Source organism: Salvelinus namaycush, chromosome 20, assembly GCF_016432855.1.
Source record: "Salvelinus namaycush isolate Seneca chromosome 20, SaNama_1.0, whole genome shotgun sequence".
Classification (NCBI taxonomy): Eukaryota; Metazoa; Chordata; class Actinopteri; order Salmoniformes; family Salmonidae; genus Salvelinus; species Salvelinus namaycush.
The window spans coordinates 24957225-24979261 of NC_052326.1; the positions used below are offsets into that span (position 1 = coordinate 24957225).

At 43.8% G+C, this 22037-nt stretch overlaps 1 protein-coding gene across 2 annotated transcripts; it reads left to right on the forward strand.

Annotated features, from left to right (window-relative positions):
- Nucleotides 1–3306: 3306 nt before the first annotated feature.
- On the forward strand, nt 3307–20469 carry LOC120065146 (matrix remodeling-associated protein 8-like). Of its 2 annotated transcripts, XR_005478645.1 has the most exons (13): nt 3307–3567; nt 6825–6851; nt 7020–7322; nt 7489–7590; nt 7804–7934; nt 8439–8618; nt 8744–8885; nt 17378–17536; nt 17658–17685; nt 17786–17871; nt 17978–18049; nt 18824–18902; nt 19260–20469. XR_005478645.1 is itself a non-coding variant. In XM_039015917.1 (12 exons), exons 1-12 carry the CDS (start codon nt 3525–3527, stop codon nt 18847–18849), a joined length of 1299 nt encoding a protein of 432 aa, XP_038871845.1. In that variant the 5' UTR covers nt 3309–3524; the 3' UTR covers nt 18850–20469. The 2 variants fall into 2 exon arrangements, 1 of the variants encoding a protein (XP_038871845.1); XM_039015917.1 differs by having other exon boundaries at nt 3309–3567; nt 18824–20469.
- The last annotated feature ends 1568 nt before the right edge of the window (nt 20470–22037 follow it).

Genomic DNA, 22037 nt, shown 5'->3' on the forward strand with positions numbered 1-22037 from the left:
CCAACAAGCTATTCTAGTCTATAATTTCCTGGGACTCCACAAGAGCTAAAACAAAGAAAAGAAAAAGAGAGAGGCCAGCTGAGAGCACACTGTAAAAAGAAAATGTTCCTGGAGTATCCTTTAGGGCAGGGGTGTCAAACTCATTCCACGGAGGGCCTAGTGTCTGCAGGTTTTTGGTTTTTCCTTTCAATAAAGCCCTAGACAACCAGGTGTGGGGAGTTCCTAACTAATTAGTGATGTTAATTCATCAATCAAGTACAAGGGAGGAGCGAAAACCCGCAGACACTCGGCCCCCCGTGGAATGAGTTTGACACCTGTGCTTTAGGGGTTCTTCAAATTGAAACTGTGGGGGAACCCCTATAAGTTCTTCAAAGAACCCCTTTTAATGGATCCTCGAATAACCTTTTTGAAGAACCTGTTGGGGTTAATTGAACTACCCCCCCCCCCCCCCCTACCATTATTATTATTAATAATAGGCATAACAATAACAACATTAACACAATATTTGAGTTGTCAGTGTTTATTATGATTATAGTGGCAAAGCAGAATTAAAACATCTAAATATGAGGTAAACTCCCAGCAGAGCCTCAAGTCCAATGGGTTTATCCTCTGGTGTGTTGATGTTAACGTGTTGATGTTCTCCGTATCCACAGCCAGAATGATTTTCCAGTGCATGGTGATCTAACACGTTTCCTGTTATATTCATCAGAGCTGTAGGGAGGGTGAAGTCTGTGAATCCAAAACATTTTAATTATAAAAATGTAACAAAAGATGCACACGACAGTATTCATACCTTGGTTTTTGTGGTAAATGTGAATGGAAAAAAACTGTTTTGATAATGGTTTTCAAACACATACCTTGTCCATAATGTAGAGGCCTATAGGATTTTCATTGAAGAGGCAAGGGAGGAGGATGGTAAATGTGATCTCCATAACTGTCACGTTCTGACCATAATTCTTGTGTGTTTTACTTGTTTTAGTGTTGGTCAGGACGTGAGCTGGGTGGGCATTCTATGTTGTGTGTCTAGTTTGTCTGTTTCTATGTTTGGCCTAATATGGTTCTCAATCAGAGGCAGGTGTTTTGTGTTGTCTCTGATTGGGAATCATATTTAGGTGGCTTGTTTTGTGTTGGGATTTTGTGGGTGATTGTTTCCTGTCTTTGTGTTTTCTCTGCACCAGATAGGGCTGTATCGGTTTGCCACATTTGTTATTTTGTTTTGTAAGTGTTCACGTTTATTCGTCTTTATTAAATATGTTGAGCACAAACTACGCTGCGTCTTGGTCCGATCCCTGCTACACCTCCTCTTCAGACAAAGAGGAGGAAGGCTGCCGTTACAATAACATACCAATACCAATTGACATACCTTTGTACGCCTCCTCCTCTGTATACCTACAGACACAAAAGTGAGCAGTTCAGTCATCTACACCCAATACAGCTAGACTTCAACATATTCGTATAGTATACATATTCATACATATTACCTCTTTGTTGATTGATATCCATTGAATTGTGTCCACTTTCTGTTTTAGAAAGATTTGCGCAAATATAAGAAGATAGCTGGTATCATCATAAAACCTTACCTTAAATTGAGGATATCTTTACAGTTTTTCAGTTAAGTGCCTGCACCTCCTGTCCTTTCAAATTCAAATCAAAATGTTTCAGTTGGGCAATTAGGTTCCTGCATGAACCCCTACTAACTAAGGAGGTTCCTCGCTGAAACCCCTACTAACTAAGGAGGTTCCTGCATGAACCCCTACTAACTAAGGAGGTTCCTCGCTGAAACCCCTACTAACTAAGGAGGTTCCTCGCTGAAACCCCTACTAACTAAGGAGGTTCCTCGCTGAAACCCCTACTAATTAAGGAGGTTCCTCGCTGAAACCCCTACTAACTAAGGAGGTTCCTCGCTGAAACCCCTACTAACTAAGGAGGTTCCTCGCTGAAACCCCTACTAACTAAGGAGGTTCCTCGCTGAAACCCCTACTAACTAAGGAGGTTCCTGCATGAACCCCTACTAACTAAGGAGGTTCCTCGCTGAAACCCCTACTAACTAAGGAGGTTCCTGCATGAACCCCTACTAACTAAGGAGGTTCCTCGCTGAAACCCCTACTAACTAAGGAGGTTCCTCGCTGAAACCCCTACTAACTAAGGAGGTTCCTCGCTGAAACCCCTACTAACTAAGGAGGTTCCTCGCTGAAACCCCTACTAACTAAGGAGGTTCCTCGCTGAAACCCCTACTAACTAAGGAGGTTCCTCACTGAAACCCCTACTAACTAAGGAGGTTCCTCGCTGAAACCCCTACTAACTAAGGAGGTTCCTCGCTGAAACCCCTACTAACTAAGGAGGTTCCTCGCTGAAACCCCTACTAACTAAGGAGGTTCCTCGCTGAAACCCCTACTAACTAAGGAGGTTCCTCGCTGAAACCCACCTCCTATGGGGTTCTTGGAATAACCTTTTAGGGGCTTTTAACCTTTTAACCTTTTTTGAAGAACTTTGAGGATCTTAGAAGAATCCTTGTTGAACCCCTGATTTTTAGAGTACAAGTGTGTATTGTGCAAGACAACAGTCATAATATGAAAAGAAAAATCATAGCACAAGTGCATGAAAGCCAAACACACTACAGCCAATAGGCCTATCTCAGACATCATTTTGTGTATCCACTCCTGTTCAGTTTGAGTTCAGTGAAGTAATTGGTATAAACTACTTCAGTAAAAATACTTTAAAGTCCTACTTAAGTAGTTTTTGGGGGTATCTGTACTTTACTTTACTATTTATATTTAAGAATGTACTTTTTACTCCATACATTTTCCCTGACAGCCAAAGGTACTCTTTACATTTTGAATGCTTAGCAGGACAGGAAAATTGTCTAATTCACACAATTATCAAGAGGACATCCCTGGTCATCCCTACTGCCTCTGATCTGGCAGACTCAACAAACACAAATGCTTTGTTTGTAAATTATGTCTGAATGTTGGAGCGTGCCCCTGGTTTGCTTTTAATATACGCAATTTGAAAGGATCATACTTTTACTTTAGTAGTATTTTACTGGGTGACTTTCACTTTTACCATTTTCTATTAAGATACTGTATCTTTACTTTTACTCAAGTATGAGAATTGGGTACTTTTTCCACCACTGCTAATATGGTGAGAGTTGAGTAGATAGGATGAGAGGAATAAAGAGGATTAATATGAGGGTGCAGCCTGGAGGTGGAGGAGGCCCGGTGGAGTTGGGTTTCAGCGCAGGGGGGTGGCCCTGGCCTGCAACGGGAGAAGTCAGAGTTTGTTCAGACGACAAACCAAGGAGGGTTAGTTCGGGTCTGTTCGTTTCACTAACTGAGGTTGTTTGGTTCAGTCGCTGAATGCAGTGAAAAGTTTACACAGCTCATCAGACAGTCGCTGGTTTCGTGGGCCGAGGAACAACTGAGCTGACGGATGAGCGGACATTGTTGTTGTTTTTCTCAGGTGTGACTGGCAATAGGTGTAGGCAACAAAAGTGCCTGCTCCTTTGTAAACAACAGAGATTTGAGATGAAGATACCGGACGTGATTCAAGTCCTCCTTTTGGTCCAAAGTAAGTAGCCAACCCAACTTGAAATACTACACAGTTATTTTATTAGCTTTTCGACTACTATAATTTTGTCAAGCCTATACACATTGTGTTCATTTTGGGTCATGATGCATTTGATCTCGCCCAGTTTAACCTAACACACAACACAGTGAGTCTGAGCAGTTATGCACTGTTTTAGCACTAGATTTGTGAATGCGTGTGTGAGCGTGAGTGCGTATACGTGCACGCATGGGTATGGGGGTATGGGTCCTGTTGCCAAACCAGCAAGGAAAGCTCAACATTTCAAAGGCTGAAGTAGATGGCACATTTTCTCATGCCCACAAAATGTCAGATGAGAGGTAGTCCTACCCTGTTGTTGTTTGGACAGAAATTCTCATCTAAAGAAAAAACAGCTGCTAGAACTCTGCTTCCAGACAGAACTATGAACTAACTGTCTGTCTGTCGGTCTGTGCTTATTTTTTTTTATCTCCTATGATTCTCTTAACAGAGGACTGTAAAGCAGTTGAGTATTATGGGATGTGTGTTTGGATACTGGTTGACGACCAGTACAGTCTTCACTTACTGATTCACTAGAATGGAAGGCACAGCTGTTCAGACTAGAGCATGCAACTGTATGTGTTTGTGTGTGTGTGTGTGTGTGTGTGTGTGTGTGTGTGTGTGTGTGTGTGTGTGTGTGTGTGTGTGTGTGTGTGTGTGTGTGTGTGTGTGTGTGTGTGTGTGTGTGTGTGTGTGTGTGTGTGTCTTAGCCCATGAAACAGGTCTGGTGATGCTGCAGGTGGCTATGGGTGGGGATGTGATCTCTTGCATGCCTCTATGCAGGTATATGTTTGAGTACATTATGTGTTTGACTATGTATCTAATATACAATGTGTGTGTTTCTGTCATTGGGTGTTTCTGTGGTCTGGAGTAACAAAGAGTAAATGACAGTGTGTATTATAGGGTCTGTTTTTCCGGTGTGGTAAAGTTGTGGTGTTAGTTGCATGCTCTAGTCTGGTGGGGCTGATTCCTCTACGCCTCTCTTACTAAACACCCACACAGCTACGTAGGCTTACCCTCCACCACTCTCTCCCACCCCCACCCCCATTCATACTCAACCCCATCACCTCACCTCTCTTCCATCAGAGCAAAAAGCTGCCACCTTACGTCCTCCTCTTATCACCCCTCACTCTCTCTTTTACTTTCTCTCTCCTTTAACCTGCTTTCCCCAACTCTTTCCTACCCTCTCTCTCTGCCCATTTATCTATTTCTCCCTCTCTCCCTCTCTCTCTCTCAATTAAATTAAATTAAATTCAAGGGGCTTTATTGGCATGGGAAACATATGTTAATATTGCCAAAGCAAGTGAAGTAGATAATATGCAAAAGTGAAATAAACAATAAAAATCAACAGTGAACATTACACTCACAGAAGTTCCAAAATAATAAAGACATTTCAAATGTCATATTATGTCTATATACAGAGTTGTAGCAATATACAAGTGGTTAAAGTACAAAAGGGAAAATAAATAAGCATAAATATGGATTGTATTTACAATGGTGTTTGTTCTTCACTGGTTGACCTTTTCTTGTGGTAACAGGTCACAAGTCTTGCTGCTGTGATGGCACACTGTGGTATTTCACCCAGTAGATATGGGAGTTTATCAAAATTGGGTTTGTTTTCGAATTCTTTGTGGATCTGTGTAATCTGAGGGAAATATGTGTCTCTAATATGGTCATACATTGGGCAGGAGGTTAGGAAGTGCAGCTCAGTTTCCACCTCATTTTGTGAGCAGTGTGCACATAGCCTGTCTTCTTTTGAGAGCCAGGTCTGCATAGCAAGGCTATGCTCACTGAGTCTGTACATAGTCAAAGCTTTCCTTAAGTTTGGGTCAGTCACAGTGGTCAGGTATTCTGCCACTGTGTACTCTCTGTTAAGGGCTAAATAGCATTCTAGTTTGCTCTGTTTTTTGTTTAATTCTTTCCATAGTGTCAAGTAATTATCTTTTTGTTTTCTCATGATTTGGTTGAGTCTAATTGTGTGCCTGTCCCGAGGCTCTGTGGGGTGTGTTTGTGAACAGAGCCCCAGGACCAGCTTGCTTAGGGGACTCTTCTCCAGGTTCTCTGTAGGTGATGGCTTTGTTATGGAAGGTTTGGGAATTGCTTCCTTTTAGGTGGTTGTAGGCTCTTTTCTGGATTTTGATAATTAGCGGCTATCGGCCTAATTCTGCTCTGCATTCATTATTTGGTGTTCTACGTTGTACAGGGAGGATATTTTTGCAGAATTCTGCATGCAGAGTCTCAATTTGGTGTTTGTCCCATTTTGTGTATTCTTGGTTGGTGAGCGGACCCCAGACCTCACAACCATAAAGGGCAATGGGTTCTATAACTGATTCAAGTATTTTTTCCCAGATCCTAATCTCTCTCTCTTCTTTCTTTCTTTCTTTCTTTCTTTCTTTCTTTCTTTCTTTCTTTCTTTCTTTCTTTCTTTCTTTCTTTCTTTCTTTCTTTCTTTCTTTCTTTCTTTCTTTCTTTCTTTCTTTCTTTCTTTCTTTCTTTATGGTACAGCTGTGTATAGTTTTTACCTATACTTCTTCTCTCTGAGTGTGATTGGTGGGCCAAGATGTGTGTTTGTGGAGCTCTGGACAGGATGAGCCAATCAGAGGCAAAGTCCTCTCAGGTCAGATGGAGGGCTTGGACAGAAACCAGAAAGGGATGTTATAAGTCAGTTGGAGCAGCATCCTCGCTCATAGCTTTGTCCTTATAGGCACATATCTGGCATCACTTTAATACTCCCCAAATCCCAACCATAAACCCATTCGGGATGGAATTGCAAAACTGACCTTGAATCAGCGTGTAGCGGCCTCTTGCTCATCGTCCATTTTCCACCAGAATGTGTTCCTCAACTGAACACTTCATCCTTTTCAAAGGGTTCCAAAATAGGTTCCCATGAACACTTGATCTAGGGTTTTCCCCCAGTGTGTCGAATGGTTGAAGTTATCCAGTGGCATTGAAACAGCATGTTGAGTGACCTTTGGCTTTGGACTGGCTATGACACCTTGGGATTTGATGGGGTCTCTTTAGCTGGAATGCTACTGCTGTAATGTTACTGTAGCTTCTGTGGGTTTTTCCTGAGTCTCCTGTGGTGTGTGTATCTGAGTGTGTTTTTACATACACGTGTGTGTTTAACCAGAGTCCCATGTTGTGTGTGTGTGTGTGTGTTTGTGTGTGTGACTAGCGTCTGTGTTTGTAATTACAGTACGATGATTCTCATGTTTCTGTTACAGTCCCTGCGGCCTTTTTCATCACTGCTGGTGAGTAGCCTCTCACTGTTTTACCGGACTAGTGTGTGTGTTTGTATATATTTAGTATGTGTGCAACTTTAATGTGTTAGGTCTGAGTGTGTGTGTATTAGATATGACCGTGTTTGTGAGTGTGTTTATGTCATGCAAATACTGTAAGTGCTTCTTTCTTTCCTTTAGTGTTGGCTCAGTCCGACAGCAGCAGTCTGGTTGTTGCGGGCTACAACGTGAGCGCCCCCACTGGCTCTAGGGTGGTACTGCAGTGTGTGAGCGGGCGCATGGTGTGGACCAGGGACAGTCTGAAGGACAGACAGAGGGTGGTCCACTGGGACCTGTACCGCCCAGGGCCAGACTATGCCATGGAGAGGGTGGCAGACATGTTCTCTGCTGGAGACCAGCGCATCTATAATGGACACAACCAGGGGAGGGTCAGCCTCAGCCTATCAGCTTTCAACGACGGAAACTTCTCTCTCGTCATCAGAGGTGAGCGCTGTCTGTCTCTGTCTTTTTGTCTGTTTCTTTTAATGTGACTTGAGGCCATCTCTTTCTCCTTATCTTTCTCTCTCTCTCTCCCTCTCTCTTTCTCTCTCTCCCTCTCTCTTTCTCTCTCTCTCCCTCTCTCTTTCTCTCTCTCTCCCACTCTCTCTAGACATTGCGATAAGTGACCGAGGCCTGTACTCCTGTAACCTGCACCATCACTACTGTCACCTGTATGAGACGATCAGAATACAGGTCAACGTCACCAAGTCACGTAAGTTCTGCCTTATCCCAAGTAGGGGAAAATAGTCATGATATGGTCATATTGTGATCCTAACCTCTCTCAACGTGTGGTTGTATTGTGATCCTAACCTCTCTCAACGTGTGGTTGTATTGTGATCCTAACCTCTCTCAACGTGTGGTTGTATTGTGATCCTAACCTCTCTCAACGTGTGGTTGTATTGTGATCTATCTGTGTGGGTTTCAGGTCGTAAGGAGCAGCGGTTCTGGGACGGTCAGAAAGCTGTGTTTGTGGTGTTGGTAGGCAGCACGGTGGTGTTGCCGTGTGTGAATCGCCGCTCTGTGTGGACAGAAGATGGCGGTGAGGAGGAACAGCAGGTGTGTGTGTGTGTGTGTGTGTGTGTGTGTGTGTGTGTGTGTGTGTGTGTGTGTGTGTGTGTGTGTGTGTGTGTGTGTGTGTGTGTGTGTGTGTGTGTGTGTGTGTGTGTGTGTGTGTTATGAATGCTTTTAAACAGCACTAGAATGAGATGAGGAAGAATTGGACAGTGATGTCATTTAGGAGGAATGTATCTGGGCAGGAAGACAAATGAAACTCCAAGTGAATGGAACTGAATGGAAGGATTGGAACAGCTGGCTTCCTTAATGACATGATCTCAAATACTTCTCAGTCTCAGTCTTGTCATGTATATTTCCTGGGCACTTTTATCACCTAATATCTATCTTAACCCTCTATCCCATCTTAGGTAGTGCATGCTTTCCCAGCATTTATTTCATTAATCATGTAAAGTCAGTCCAGTGATTACTTCAAGGGTAGTTGGAAAGAAGGATGTATGGTCTCTTTTACTATAATGTATTGTCCAATCCTTCTCTATCTGGTCTTAGGTGGTGCATTGGGACCGGCAGCCTCCGGGTGTTCGTCACGACCGTGCAGACCGTCTGATAGACCTGTATGCCTCTGGGGAGCAGCGCAGCTACGGACCCCTGTTCCTCCAGAGGAAGATGAACATCAGCGCTGAGTCCTTCTCACAGGGAGACTTCTCTCTGGCTATCTCTGCCCTGCAGGTCCTCTATAACACCATCCCGTGTCTGTCTATCTGTCTGTGCTCAACATGTAACAACTGTGTAACATCATAGTAACTACAGTGTTACAGTGGTAAAACAGGGATATCTGGCTGTCTGCCCCACAGCCAGGAGATCAGGGTCTGTACACCTGTCACCTACATCATCACTACTGTGGTCTTCATGAGAGAAGACAGTTTCAGCTCACCGTAGGACCACCTGAGCCTCGGGCTACTGTTGCCCCCAGAGCACCCCACAACCAAGACAAGGGTGAGATACTGCATGTACACACACAGACACACAGACATACATAATACATAATATACAGTACACACAGATACACACTATACTGCACTCCAGTTGACCACTGTAGAAATTGTACACGTGTTTATGTACAACTTAGAGAGAAATCCCAGCTGCTCTTTCATTTGCTCTCCTCCCTCCCTATCCCTTTTTCCCTATCGTCCTCAAACATCATTGGCTTTTCCTTTTTTCCAAACAGCACATTTTAAGAGGGGGGAGGGGAGGAGGAAGAGGGGGACGAATAGAAGGAGAGTGGGAGTATAGGAGGAGCAGGGAGAGAGAAAAGAGAAGGAGAGAGGGGGAGTATAGGAGGAGCAGGGAGAGAGAAAAGAGAAGGAGAGAGGGGGAGTATAGGAGGAGCAGGGAGAGAGAAAAGAGAAGGAGAGAGGGAGTATAGGAGGAGCAGGGAGAGAGAAAAGAGAAGGAGAGAGGGGGAGTATAGGAGGAGCAGGGAGAGAGAAAAGAGAAGGAGAGAGGGGGAGTATAGGAGGAGCAGGGAGAGAGAAAAGAGAAGGAGAGAGGGGGAGTATAGGAGGAGCAGGGAGAGAGAAAGAGAAGGAGAGAGGGGGAGTATAGGAGGAGCAGGGAGAGAGAAAAGAGAAGGAGAGAGGGGGAGTATAGGAGGAGCAGGGAGAGAGAAAAGAGAAGGAGAGAGGGGGAGTATAGGAGGAGCAGGGAGAGAGAAAAGAGAAGGAGAGAGGGGGAGTATAGGAGGAGCAGGGAGAGAGAAAAGAGAAGGAGAGAGGGGGAGTAACCAGTCGTAGTTAGGGGATTAGATTTGTTTTATGAGCAGCTCTTCCTGCCTTGTCAGCTAGTGCGGCGCCAGACCCCTAAACCACCCTCCTCCCTCTTCCTCACCCCCATACCCCTCCTTACGACACCTCCCCCTCTTCACCCATCTCTCCCAACCCAACCCAGCCTTCCAAATCCTCCTTACCCCAACCCACCCTGGCCAGTCTCCCTAACCTGCCCCCTCCTTACCCCTCCTCCCATCCAAGACAGCCTTCCAAATCTCCCACGCCTTAACTTCATAACTTCCTAAACCCACTCCACCACCTCTCAGCATTCAGCCCCCCCCCCTCCCCACTCTCAAGAGGGAAAATGTGGAGGGTAGATGGAGTGTGTGTGACGGGGAGGGGGGTGTAGTCTGAGGTTAGTTTTGAGGATCTGGTTTTGTCTTCAGACAGTCCCTGTCCCATTCCGCTCACTCTGCCACCAGACTCGCTCTCCCTCCCAGTTAGCTATGCTCTCTCCCTTTCTCGTCCTTTCTCTTCCTTTCTCTCTAATTCCCATTATTACCTCCTTTTGTTTCTCCTTTTTTTCTTTGCTCCGTCCATGATCAGCAGATAACTATGTGTTTACGTCTGGAAATCAGCCAACCCACCACTGCAAATGTAGAGAGAGAGAGGGTGTGTGTGTGTGTGTGTGTGTGTGTGTGTGTGTGTGTGTGTGTGTGTGTGTGTGTGTGTGTGTGTGTGTGTGTGTGTGTGTGTGTGTGTGTGTGTTCGGGGAGGGGGTGCTATTCTGAAGCCACTAATGGGAGAATGTGGGAAAGTCATTGAGTGTGGTTGAGAAATATCTGTGTTCTTTGGAGCCATGGCTGTGTGTGTACAGTATTTGTGTTTGGGTGTGTGTGTGTGTTTTCTCTCAATTCAAAGTTCCTCCAATCTCAGTGGAATAACATGTTTAAAACTGAACTCTCAGCAATTCCCAAAACCCCCTACTACACCCCACCTCCCATCCATGACAGAACTGACACACACACACACACACACACACACACACACACACACACACACACACACACACACACACACACACACACACACACACACACACACACACACACACACACACACACACACACACACACACACACACACACACACACACACACTAGTAGATTCTGTGCCTGTAGTACCCTCTGATTCTGCCCAGGGTGTCTGGCTTGCTGTTGACTTTGGCCAGACCGGACATTCTAAACGAGTTAGAGCATTTTTCTCTCTCCCTCTATCTCTCTCTTTATCGCTGTCTCATTCCTGTTTTTCTCCTCTACCTATCCTGAGCTCCCACAGGCACTTATTTCAACTTGACTTTGCCTACGTCTAGAGTTTGTTTACCTCCATCTCATCAAAATGTATTCACTTTTCTCTCTCCCTCATGCTCTCTTCCTCCCCTCTGCCTTCCTCTTTCTTTTTCATTCTCCTGCTTTCTCTCTCTCTTTTTCATTGTTTATTGACAGAATCAGGTAGATCTCCTCAAAAGGGCATTGGATAGCATGAACAAAGGCAAATCATCTGGATGGGACATTATTCCTCCTGAGGTCTATTACATTTAAAAAAAATCATAGACAGCAGAGGTTCAAACTGTAGAACCCAGTTCCTACATTTGAATATAAAAATGGATTTGATCAATCTAAACTATGCTACATTTTATCTCTGGGACACTCAGGATGACAAATCAGAGCAAGATTACTGAATGTAAGTACATTATTTACCTTCAGAGGTGAATGTATCAACCAGTTGCTGTGATAAGTGTTTTGTTGTTGTGCACTCTCCTCAAACAATAGTATGGTATTGTTTCACTGTAATAGCTACTGTAAATTGGACAATGCAGTTGGATTAACAAGAATTTAAGCTTTCTGCCCATATAAGACATGTCCCCCCCCCCCCTTCAAAAAATGACAAAACAAATAAAACTTGGTCATAAATAAATAAGAACAGGAACTTCACTTGATGAGAGAGAGAAACAAAAAAAATTAGGCAACAACAAATTCAATCTCTTTTAGACAACTTCCTGGACAAAACGTTCCGCTGTAGTAGTGAAGGTGTAAACTTGGCAGTAGAAAATCTAAACAGTATATTTGACCTCTCGGCTTCCGTATAAAATTTCAAACAAATAACCGAAGAAAGTTAACAGCAATGACAAATGGTTCAATGAAGAATGCAAAAACCTAAGAAAGAAATTGAGAAACCTGTCCAACCAAAAACATAGAGACCCAGAAAACCTGAGTCTACGCCTTCACTATGGTGAATCACTAAAACAATACAGAAATACACTACGGAAAAAGAAGGAACAGCACGTCAGAAATCAGCTCAATGTAATTGAAGAATCCATAGAATTCCCCTTCTGGGAAATTAGGAAAATACTAAACAAACAACACGAAGAGTTATCTATCCAAAATGGAGATGTATGGGTAAACCACTTCTCCAATCTTTTTGGCCCTATAACAAAGAACAAACAGCAAAAACATAAACATGATAAAATACAAATCTTAGAATCAACTATTAAAGACTACCAGAACCCACTGGATTCTCCAATTACATTGAATGAACTACAGGACAAAATACAAATCCTCCAACCCAAAAAGGACTGTAGTGTTGATGGTATCCTCAATGAAATGATAAAATATACAGACAACAAATTCTAATTGGCTATAATTAAACTCTTTAACATCCTTAGCTCTGGCATATTCCCCAATATTTGGAACCAAGGACTGATCACCCCAATCTACAAAGGTGGAGACAAAATTGACCCCAATAACTACCGTGGGATATGCGTCAACAGCAACCTTGGGGAAATCCTCTGCATTATCATTAACAGCACACACGTACATTTCCCCAGTGAAAACAATGTACTGAACAAATGTTAAATTGACTTTTTACCAAATTACCGTACGACAGACCACATATTCACCCTGCACACCCTAATTGACAAACAAACAAACCAAAACAAAGGCAAAGTCTTCTCATGCTTTATTGATTTCAAAAAAGCCTTTGACTCAATTTTGCATGAGGGTCTGCTATACAAATGGATGGAAAGTGGTGTTGGGGTAAAAACATACAACATTATAAAATCCATGTACACAAAATTGGCAAAAAAAAACCCACATTTCTTTCCACAGGGCCATGGGGTGAGACAGGGATGCAGCTTAAGCCACACCCTCTTCAACATATACAGTATATCAACGAATTTGCGAGTGTACTAGAACAGTCCGCAGCACCTGGCCTCGCCCTAGTAGAATCTGATATCAAATGTCTACTGTTTGCTGATGATCTGGTGCTTCTGTCACCAACCAAGGAGGGCCTACAGCAGCACCTAGAAAAGAGCTGTTAAAATTCTTCAACCACCTAAAAGGAAGCGATTGAACCTGTAGAAGAGTCCCCTAAGCAAGCTGGTCCTGTGGCTCTGTTCACAAACACAAACAGACCCCACAGAGCCCCAGAACAGCAACACAATTAGACCCAACCAAATCATGAGAAAACAAAAAGATAATTACTAGACACATTGGAAAGAATTAACAAAAAAAACAGAGCAAACTAGAATGCTATTTGGCGTTAAACAGAGAGTACCAAGTGGCAGAATACCTGACCACAGTGACTGACCCAAACTTAAGGAAAGCTTTGACTATGTACAGACTCAGTGAGCATAGCCTTGCTATTGAGAAAGGCCGCCGTAGGCAGTCGTGGCTCTCAAGAGAAGACAGGCTATGTGCACACTGCCCACAAAATGAGGTGGAAACTGAGCTGCACTTCCTACCCTCCTGCCAAATGTATAACAATATTAGAGACACATATTTCCGTCAAATTACACAGATCCACAAAGAATTCGAAAACAAACCCGATTTTGATTAACTCCCATATCTACTGGGTGAAATACCACAGTGTGCCATCACAACAGCAATATTTGTGACCTGTTGCCACAAGAAAAGGGCAACCAGTGACACCAATGTAAATACAACCCATATTTATGCTTATTTATTTTCCCTTTTGTACTTTAACTATTTGGACATTGCTACAACTCTCTGTATATAGACATAATATGACATTTGAAATGTCTTTATATTTTTGGAACTTCTGTGAGCGCAATGTTTACTGTTAATTTTTATTGTTTATTTCACTTTTGCATATTATCTATTTCACTTGCTTTGGCAATGTTAACATATGTTTCCCATGCCAATAAAGCCCTTGAATTGAATTGAATTGAGAGAGAGAGATTCTACAAGTATGGGTAGCTAAAGCCTAATATGGCGTGTGGGTGTGTCGAAAGGAGTGCACACTTACAAAAATAAAGGGTTCTTCGGTTTATCTCCATAGGAGAACTGTTTCGGTGCTAGGTAGAACCCTTTGCAGAGGGTTCTACCTAGAAACCTTTATGTAGGGTTCTTCATAGAACCCTCTATAAATGGTTCTACCAAGAACTCTTTTATCACCTAAAGGTTCTTCCTAGAACTCTCTATGAACAGTTCTACCAAGAACCCTTTTATCTTTTAAGGGTTATTCTTAGAACCCTCTATGAATGGTTCCACCAGCCTTATTAGCCTTTTAAATTAAAGTCTTTATGACTACATACTGTATATCAAAAGGATTTTCTTTGAGGGCCTAGTTATACCCTAACAATGGTGTTAGGAAACTTCTGGTTTACAGGCCACATCAGGCCTGCAAATCACATTATGCAGACTTGCAAAGTGATGTGTACTTCCTATTGGAATCCAGCCAGAGTGAGGATATTCAACAATTAGAACTTTTAATCACTCGCAGCCTGAATTCAGAATGGGAAGATGGATAAATAAGACTACCTAAACCAGGGGCATCAAACTCATTCCTTGGAGGGCCTAGTGTCTGCTGTTGGTTTTGTGTTTTCCTTTCAATTGAGACCTAGACAACCAGGTGAGGGGAGTTCCTTAGTAATTTGTGACCTTAATTCATCAATCACAAGGGAGGAGCGAAAACCCGCTGACACTTGGCCCTCCGTGGAATGAGTTTGACACATGTGATCCAAACCATCTAAACTGGAAGTGAATATCAAGGGTGACAGTCACAGTAAGCACACACATATACAACGCATACTGGCAACAGTACACCCATCATCAGTACTTTTAATAAAAAATAAACAATCGTCAGTTTTATAACTGAACATTTACAATTATTTGTGTAAAAATAAAATAAAATATGACTCCAAACTCTCACGGTATGGTAATTGCTTGGTGAAAAAACAAAAACAATGCTCAATCAAAACCGTATAACATATAGCAGAATGCTTTTGACACACCCACTCCTTTCCTTTTGACCCACCTACTCCTTTCCTTTCGACCCACCTACTCCTTTCCTTTCGACCCACCTACTCCTTTCCTTTTGACCCACCTACTCCTTTCCTTTCGACCCACCCACTCCTTTCCTTTTGACCCACCTACTCCTTTCCTTTCGACCCACCTACTCCTTTCCTTTTGACACAGCCACTCCTTTCCTTTTGACCCACCTACTCCTTTCCTTTCGACCCACCTACTCCTTTCCTTTCGACCCACCTACTCCTTTCCTTTCGACCCACCTACTCCTTTCCTTTCGACCCACCCACTCCTTTCCTTTTGACACAGCCACTCCTTTCCTTTCGACCCACCTACTCCTTTCCTTTTGACACATCCAGTCCTTTCCTTGACACACCCACTCCTTTCCTTTCGACCCACCTACTCCTTTCCTTTCGACCCACCTACTCCTTTCCTTTCGACCCACCCACTCCTTTCCTTTTGACACAGCCACTCCTTTCCTTTTGACCCACCTACTCCTTTCCTTTTGACCCACCTATTCCTTTCCTTTTGACACAGCCACTCCTTTCCTTTTGACCCACCTACTCCTTTCCTTTTGACCCACCTACTCCTTTCCTTTTGACACAGCCACTCCTTTCCTTTTGACACAGCCACTCCTTTCCTTTCGACCCACCTACTCCTTTCCTTTTGACACACCCAGTCCTTTCCTTGACACAGCCAGTCCTTTCCTTTCGACCCACCTACTCCTTTCCTTTCGACCCACCTACTCCTTTCCTTTCGACACACCCACTCCTTTCCTTTCGACACAGCCACTCCTTTCCTTTCGACCCACCTACTCCTTTCCTTTTGACACACCCAGTCCTTTCCTTGACACAGCCAGTCCTTTCCTTTCGACACAGCCAGTCCTTTCCTTGACACAGCCAGTCCTTTCCTTGACACAGCCAGTCCTTTCCTTTCGACACAGCCACTACTTTCCTTGACACAGCCAGTCCTTTCCTTTCGACACAGCCAGTCCTTTCCTTGACACAGCCAGTCCTTTCCTTGACACAGCCAGTCCTTTCCTTGACACACCCACTCCTTTCCTTTCGACACATCAACTCCTTTCCTTTCAACACACCTACTCCTTTCCTTTCGACACACCCAGTCCTTTCCACTCCTTTCCACTCATTTCCTTTCGACACACCCTCTCGAACATACTCCAGTCACCATATTAGGCTGCAGCTACCCCCTTCTCCCCCCTCCCATTTGGCCCACTTCTCAGTGTTGTTCAGGCAGAGAGTGGAAGGGTCTGTCTGAGACCACACACACACACACACACACACACACACACACACACACACACACACACACACACACACACACACACACACACACACACACACACACACACACACACACACACACACACACACACACACACACAAACACACACACAGAGGAGGATCCCAGGAGATGGACCAAGGCCAAACAAACAGATGGTTCTGAATCAGATCCCTTTGTTTACGGTCGTCTCTGTGTTAAGTCTACTATGACAGACATGCTTGAAGAGTTACAGTACAGAAACCACTGAATCCCCCACTCTTTCCCTCTGTCCATCCTTCCATCACTCTCTCTCCTTCCCTCCACCCCTCTCTCTGTCTTTTACTGCCAGGAAAAGTAAATCACAGTATGACTTCAGGTCTGGAACTCGTTTTGGCTCAGACACGCTGGGCAGCTGCTCCCCGGCTGCCTCTTGCCTTGCACATTTTTTACGAGCATAAAGGAAACCAGCAGTTGTAGTGGCTCTACTTCTCAACACTCAGTAGATCAGCACACAGCTATTGTTGACTGTCCAATTGTTGTCCACTATCATGGATAATTATTATTATTTTTTACAATGTTACAACACGGCTTGGCACTGGTAGGGATGACATCTTGGCGTTGGAGTTCCCAATTGACATGACAAAAGAGACAAAGCTGCACGTATACATACACACACACACATACTGTACACACTCGTACACCCACTGAATAACTGTGAGATTGACTTAGCCCTATCCAATGATTTCACAGTCTGATCTACCATCTATGTTGCCACTATAAACACCCCCCAGAACGGTCTGAAATCAAATCTGTACAAATACCCAAAAGCAAGTACAGTCGTACAGAAACTAAATACATTTTTTGCGGACATATCCCTAAGCCTGAACATAGCAAACAGGTCGGTTAATGATTTATTATGTCTATGATGTACAGGAGATGATCCAATGTATTTAGCTGCTGTTGTTGTTCACTCGCTTTACCAGAGCAGCACCAGTGAAGCTTCCAACAGTGACTAGAGTGCCCCACCTGGTGGCCAGAATATACTTTTATCATAGTCTGGGTGTATCACAGACAGGGGGAGCCATTGGTTAACAATCCTCTCTCTGTTCCTCAGAGGATAGCAAGGCTGAGGCACCACGTGTCATCAACGTCATCCTGCCCGATCAGCGACATCATTTCCTGCTGCCCCTGGGCTACATTCTGACTACGCTCCTCCTCCTGGCCTTCATTGTGCTTATCATCATCATCTTTACCCACCGACGCAAGACCAAAGGTCTGAGCTCCTGTACTAAAACCTGACTAACTAACTTTGTATCTGTGTCTGTCAGCTTTCTCTCTCTGTCAGTGTGTCTGAGTCAGCCTGTCTTCATCTTTACTGTGTTTTTGTGTTTCAGCGGAGTTTTACCCACAGACATCTTTGAGGTGAGAAACTTGGACGCACACATGCACACGCTCGCTTGCTCACTCACTGACACACTCACTGACACACTCACTGACACACTCACTCCTCTCTCTGTGATAGATCCAACAGGGGCGACATGGCCACCAATGAGTTTGAGATGGACGTTCCTGAAGTCAAGACGTGCAACCAGGAGGAGAAGAAACTAGGTGTGTGTGTGTGTGTGTGTGTGTGTGTGTGTGTGTGTGTGTGTGTGTGTGTGTGTGTGTGTGTGTGTGTATATATATATTCACTCCACTCTCTTCTGTCTCTCAGACTACAAAAACAACCTGCTGAGGGAGAAGGTTCAAATGTCCACCCTGCCCAAAGTCATCGACCTGGACAAAGGTAACACACACACACACACACACTTAAACCCTCCATGTCTCTCATCCATATGAAGTACGCAGGGCCGGCTCTAGCCTTTCTTTCTTTTTTTTCCCTTTTTTCATAACACACTTTATGCAATTCTACTAATTTTGCGGTGGGGCAGATAATTATTTTAGCAGTTTTAAAGCGAATTTCCTGCAATTCTACTCATTTTGCCATGACTTATGCCATGTTAATGATATCTGAGTGAGAGGGACTAACAAAATCAATGGGGGCCCCCTGAAGGTCAGGGCCCCTGGGCACGTGCCCTGTATGCTCGCTCGGTATTCGGCCATGATTACTACAAGTTTAGATAACTGGCGAGACTAATTTACCAATCTAAAAATTGTTAGCTGACATGGCTAATTGAGCGACTGTTAGTTACTGACAAAATAAGGGGAAAACTGATGATGCACAACACATTTTCGAACTTACACAACAGTAAGTTGAGACCCTGACTGAGTTTTTTTTAAATACACTGAGTGTACAAAACATTAAGAACATGTTCCTAAAAATATTTCTTTAACCCGTCTCCTCCCCTAAATCTATACTATTTTGATGTGAATAGAACAAGTAACATCAATAAGGGATCACAGCTTTCACCTGGATTCACCTGGTCAGCCTATGTCATATGTAAAGAGTAGGTGTTCTTAATGTTTTGTACACTCAGTACAAAATATTACATTCAGTTTACTATATATATATATGTTTATTTATTTATTACAATAGTCTCTCTTTCTCTCTCTCTTTCAGAGATGGAGAAGGTGTATTGGAAATGAGAGGGGAGTCAGCTTGCTGCTGGCTGGTCCAGAGGCAGACGCTACAGACACAGGTTGCATTCCAAACCAACCCCTAGGCCCTCTGCTACTGGTGTTTCAGTGTACTGTAGGGATGTCCACTCTACTCCACTAGTCCCACCTCTACATTCCACCTCCAGCCTTGCATTCCAAACCAACCCCTAGGCCCTCTGCTACTGGTGTTTCAGTGTACTGTAGGGATGTCCACTCTACTCCACTAGTCCCACCTCTACATTCCACCTCCAGCCTCTCACCCACAGTTAGACCCTTCACTCACATTTGATAACCACAATGTGATTGTAAAGCTTACTGTATGCTTCACAGGTGAAACAGTTTGTGCATATATTATGACGAAATGTTGTGACGTTTTTGTTCGTTTTGATGTTCGGCAGGTTCATGCACACAAAACATTTTCTTGGGGCAAGTCAAAGTTCGGTAGTCGAAGTCTACACCCTTTTGTCGGGGATTGGTCAACTGTACTACTCCTAGTAGGAGTGGGAACTATGGAAGGGATTCTTCAAAGAAGTGTTTGTTGTCATTCAACGAGAGACAACTCGTTTTCATGCACATTTTTTCACGCGACTAAGACCTCCTCGGCCAAAACGTCAAAACAGATTTCTGGATTTATCTTCGATTAATTCTGACTATTTTGAGGAAGTGTATACTGGCTATGTTGTTGCTTCAGCGTCTCGTGCTTTTTTCTTGTTTTTCAAGCGAAGGTCTTTTAAGGGAGTATGTGAGGCACAGACATTTGCTTAACCTAGCCGACTTCTGCTAGGAGCAAAGTGAACCTAGTACGTGGGTGCCTTTAAACAGTTACACAGCAATACTATTACCTTCATATTGTTACAATTATGTCATTGGTTGCAAAAAATTGCCGTTGTGGGAAGGTATTTATTTACAAAGATGCACAGGGTTTAAATGACAGGGTTGCCGAAGCCCAGAGTTTTTCCCAAATTAGGTTAGATGGTTAGGGTAACTCCAGTCCCTATGAGGCAGGTACCTGTGTTCTTTCAGCAGCACTGAACCCTCTAGAGGGGAGTGAAGGCCATGACTTCTTCAGACAGCATTACACGCTACAGATATAAGTTATCCTTAGACACAGACCTAGGATCAACCTACAATCCCAACATTAACCATTAAGAGGGAACAATGCAAAACTGGCCATAGATCAGTGTCTAGGGGCATCTTCATCCTACTCTGCTTCACATTCGCAACTACAGTATATACAGTAATTGTTAATAAAAACCTATTGTGAGTGATCATACTGCCATCACGTGACTATATTGGTGTATTGTACGGTCACCTTTTGACTGACTAGGTCGTCATTGTAAAATATAACTGGTTTTCAATGACTTACCTGGCTAAACAGAGGTTAAATAAAGTGATACAAGTGTAATTTTCTAATAAATAAGCCATTGCATTGCACATTATGAACTGTTTTTATTTGTGTACTCTGATGCTTTATGTTACTATTGTATTGTATCGTTAATGGACTGAATCCCTTATACCCGTTAAGTTTTGACACTCTTGTAGCATGTCTCCTTGTCTGCATAACAAATAGCTTATTGGGACAATAAAGATCTACTCTACCCAACTCTATTTTCTGTCTAGACTTTCCTCTGTCAACAGTCCTTCCATCTTATTGCAACAGAGGCATTTTATGTTAAAATACTCACATTATTCTTTGCTCTCCATGTTTGTTTGATGTAAATACACTTGTTCATGAATTCTACAAACAAAGTATGCCTGAAAAAAAACACTCAACTGGCTCTGTAGTGCAAATGAAACCACATGCTGTAGAGAGGCACATTAATTCGTATTTATGAGAGGTATTGACATGTTGAATGCACCAAGCTTTCTGTTTGAACTACTGGCGCACAGCTCGGACACCCATGCATACCCCACAAGACATGCCCACAAGAGGTAGTCAGAACAGACAATAGAAGGTGCACAGTACTAAATAGAGCCATGACTACATGGAACTCTATTCCACATCAAGTAACTGATGCAAGCAGTAAAATGTTATTTAAAAAACAGATAAAAAAACACCTTATGGAACAGCGGGGACTATGAAGCAACACAAACATAGGCACAGACACATGCATACACACACACACACAATAGCATACGCACTATACACACATGTACACATGGATTTTTTACTGTAAATATGAGGTAGTGGTTGAGTAGGGGCCTGAGGTCACACCGTCTGTGAATGTATTGTAATGTTTTTAAAATTGTATAAACTGCCTTAATTTTGCTGGACCCCAGGAAGAGTAGGTGCTGCCTTGACAGGAACTAATGGACCCCAGGAAGAGTAGGTGCTGCCTTGACAGGAACTAATGGACCCCAGGAAGAGTAGGTGCTGCCTTGGCAGGAACTAATGGACCCCAGGAAGAGTAGGTGCTGCCTTGACAGGAACTAATGGACCCCAGGAAGAGTAGGTGCTGCCTTGACAGGAACTAATGGACCCCAGGAAGAGTAGGTGCTGCCTTGACAGGAACTAATGGACCCCAGGAAGAGTAGGTGCTGCCTTGACAGGAACTAATGGACCCCAGGAAGAGTAGGTGCTGCCTTGACAGGAACTAATGGACCCCAGGAAGAGTAGGTGCTGCCTTGACAGGAACTAATGGACCCCAGGAAGAGTAGGTGCTGCCTTGACAGGAACTAATGGACCCCAGGAAGAGTAGGTGCTGCCTTGACAGGAACTAATGGACCCCAGGAAGAGTAGGTGTTGCCTTGACAGGAACTAATGGACCCCAGGAAGAGTAGGTGCTGCCTTGACAGGAACTAATGGACCCCAGGAAGAGTAGGTGCTGCCTTGACAGGAACTAATGGACCCCAGGAAGAGTAGGTGCTGCCTTGACAGGAACTAATGGACCCCAGGAAGAGTAGGTGTTGCCTTGACAGGAACTAATGGACCCCAGGAAGAGTAGGTGCTGCCTTGACAGGAACTAATGGACCCCAGGAAGAGTAGGTGCTGCCTTGGCAGGAACTAATGGACCCCAGGAAGAGTAGGTGCTGCCTTGACAGGAACTAATGGACCCCAGGAAGAGTAGGTGCTGTCTTGACAGGAACTAATGGACCCCAGGAAGAGTAGGTGCTGCCTTGACAGGAACTAATGGACCCCAGGAAGAGTAGGTGCTGCCTTGACAGGAACTAATGGA

Coding starts and splice junctions, on each gene's coding strand:
- LOC120065146 (XM_039015917.1), top strand. CDS start 3,525: ATGAAGATACCGGACGTGATTCAAGTCCTCCTTTTGGTCCAAA. Junction 7,935..8,438: donor GCGGTGAGGAGGAACAGCAG/GTGTGTGTGTGT, acceptor ATCTGGTCTTAG/GTGGTGCATTGGGACCGGCA. Junction 17,537..17,657: donor CCACCGACGCAAGACCAAAG/GTCTGAGCTCCT, acceptor TTTGTGTTTCAG/CGGAGTTTTACCCACAGACA.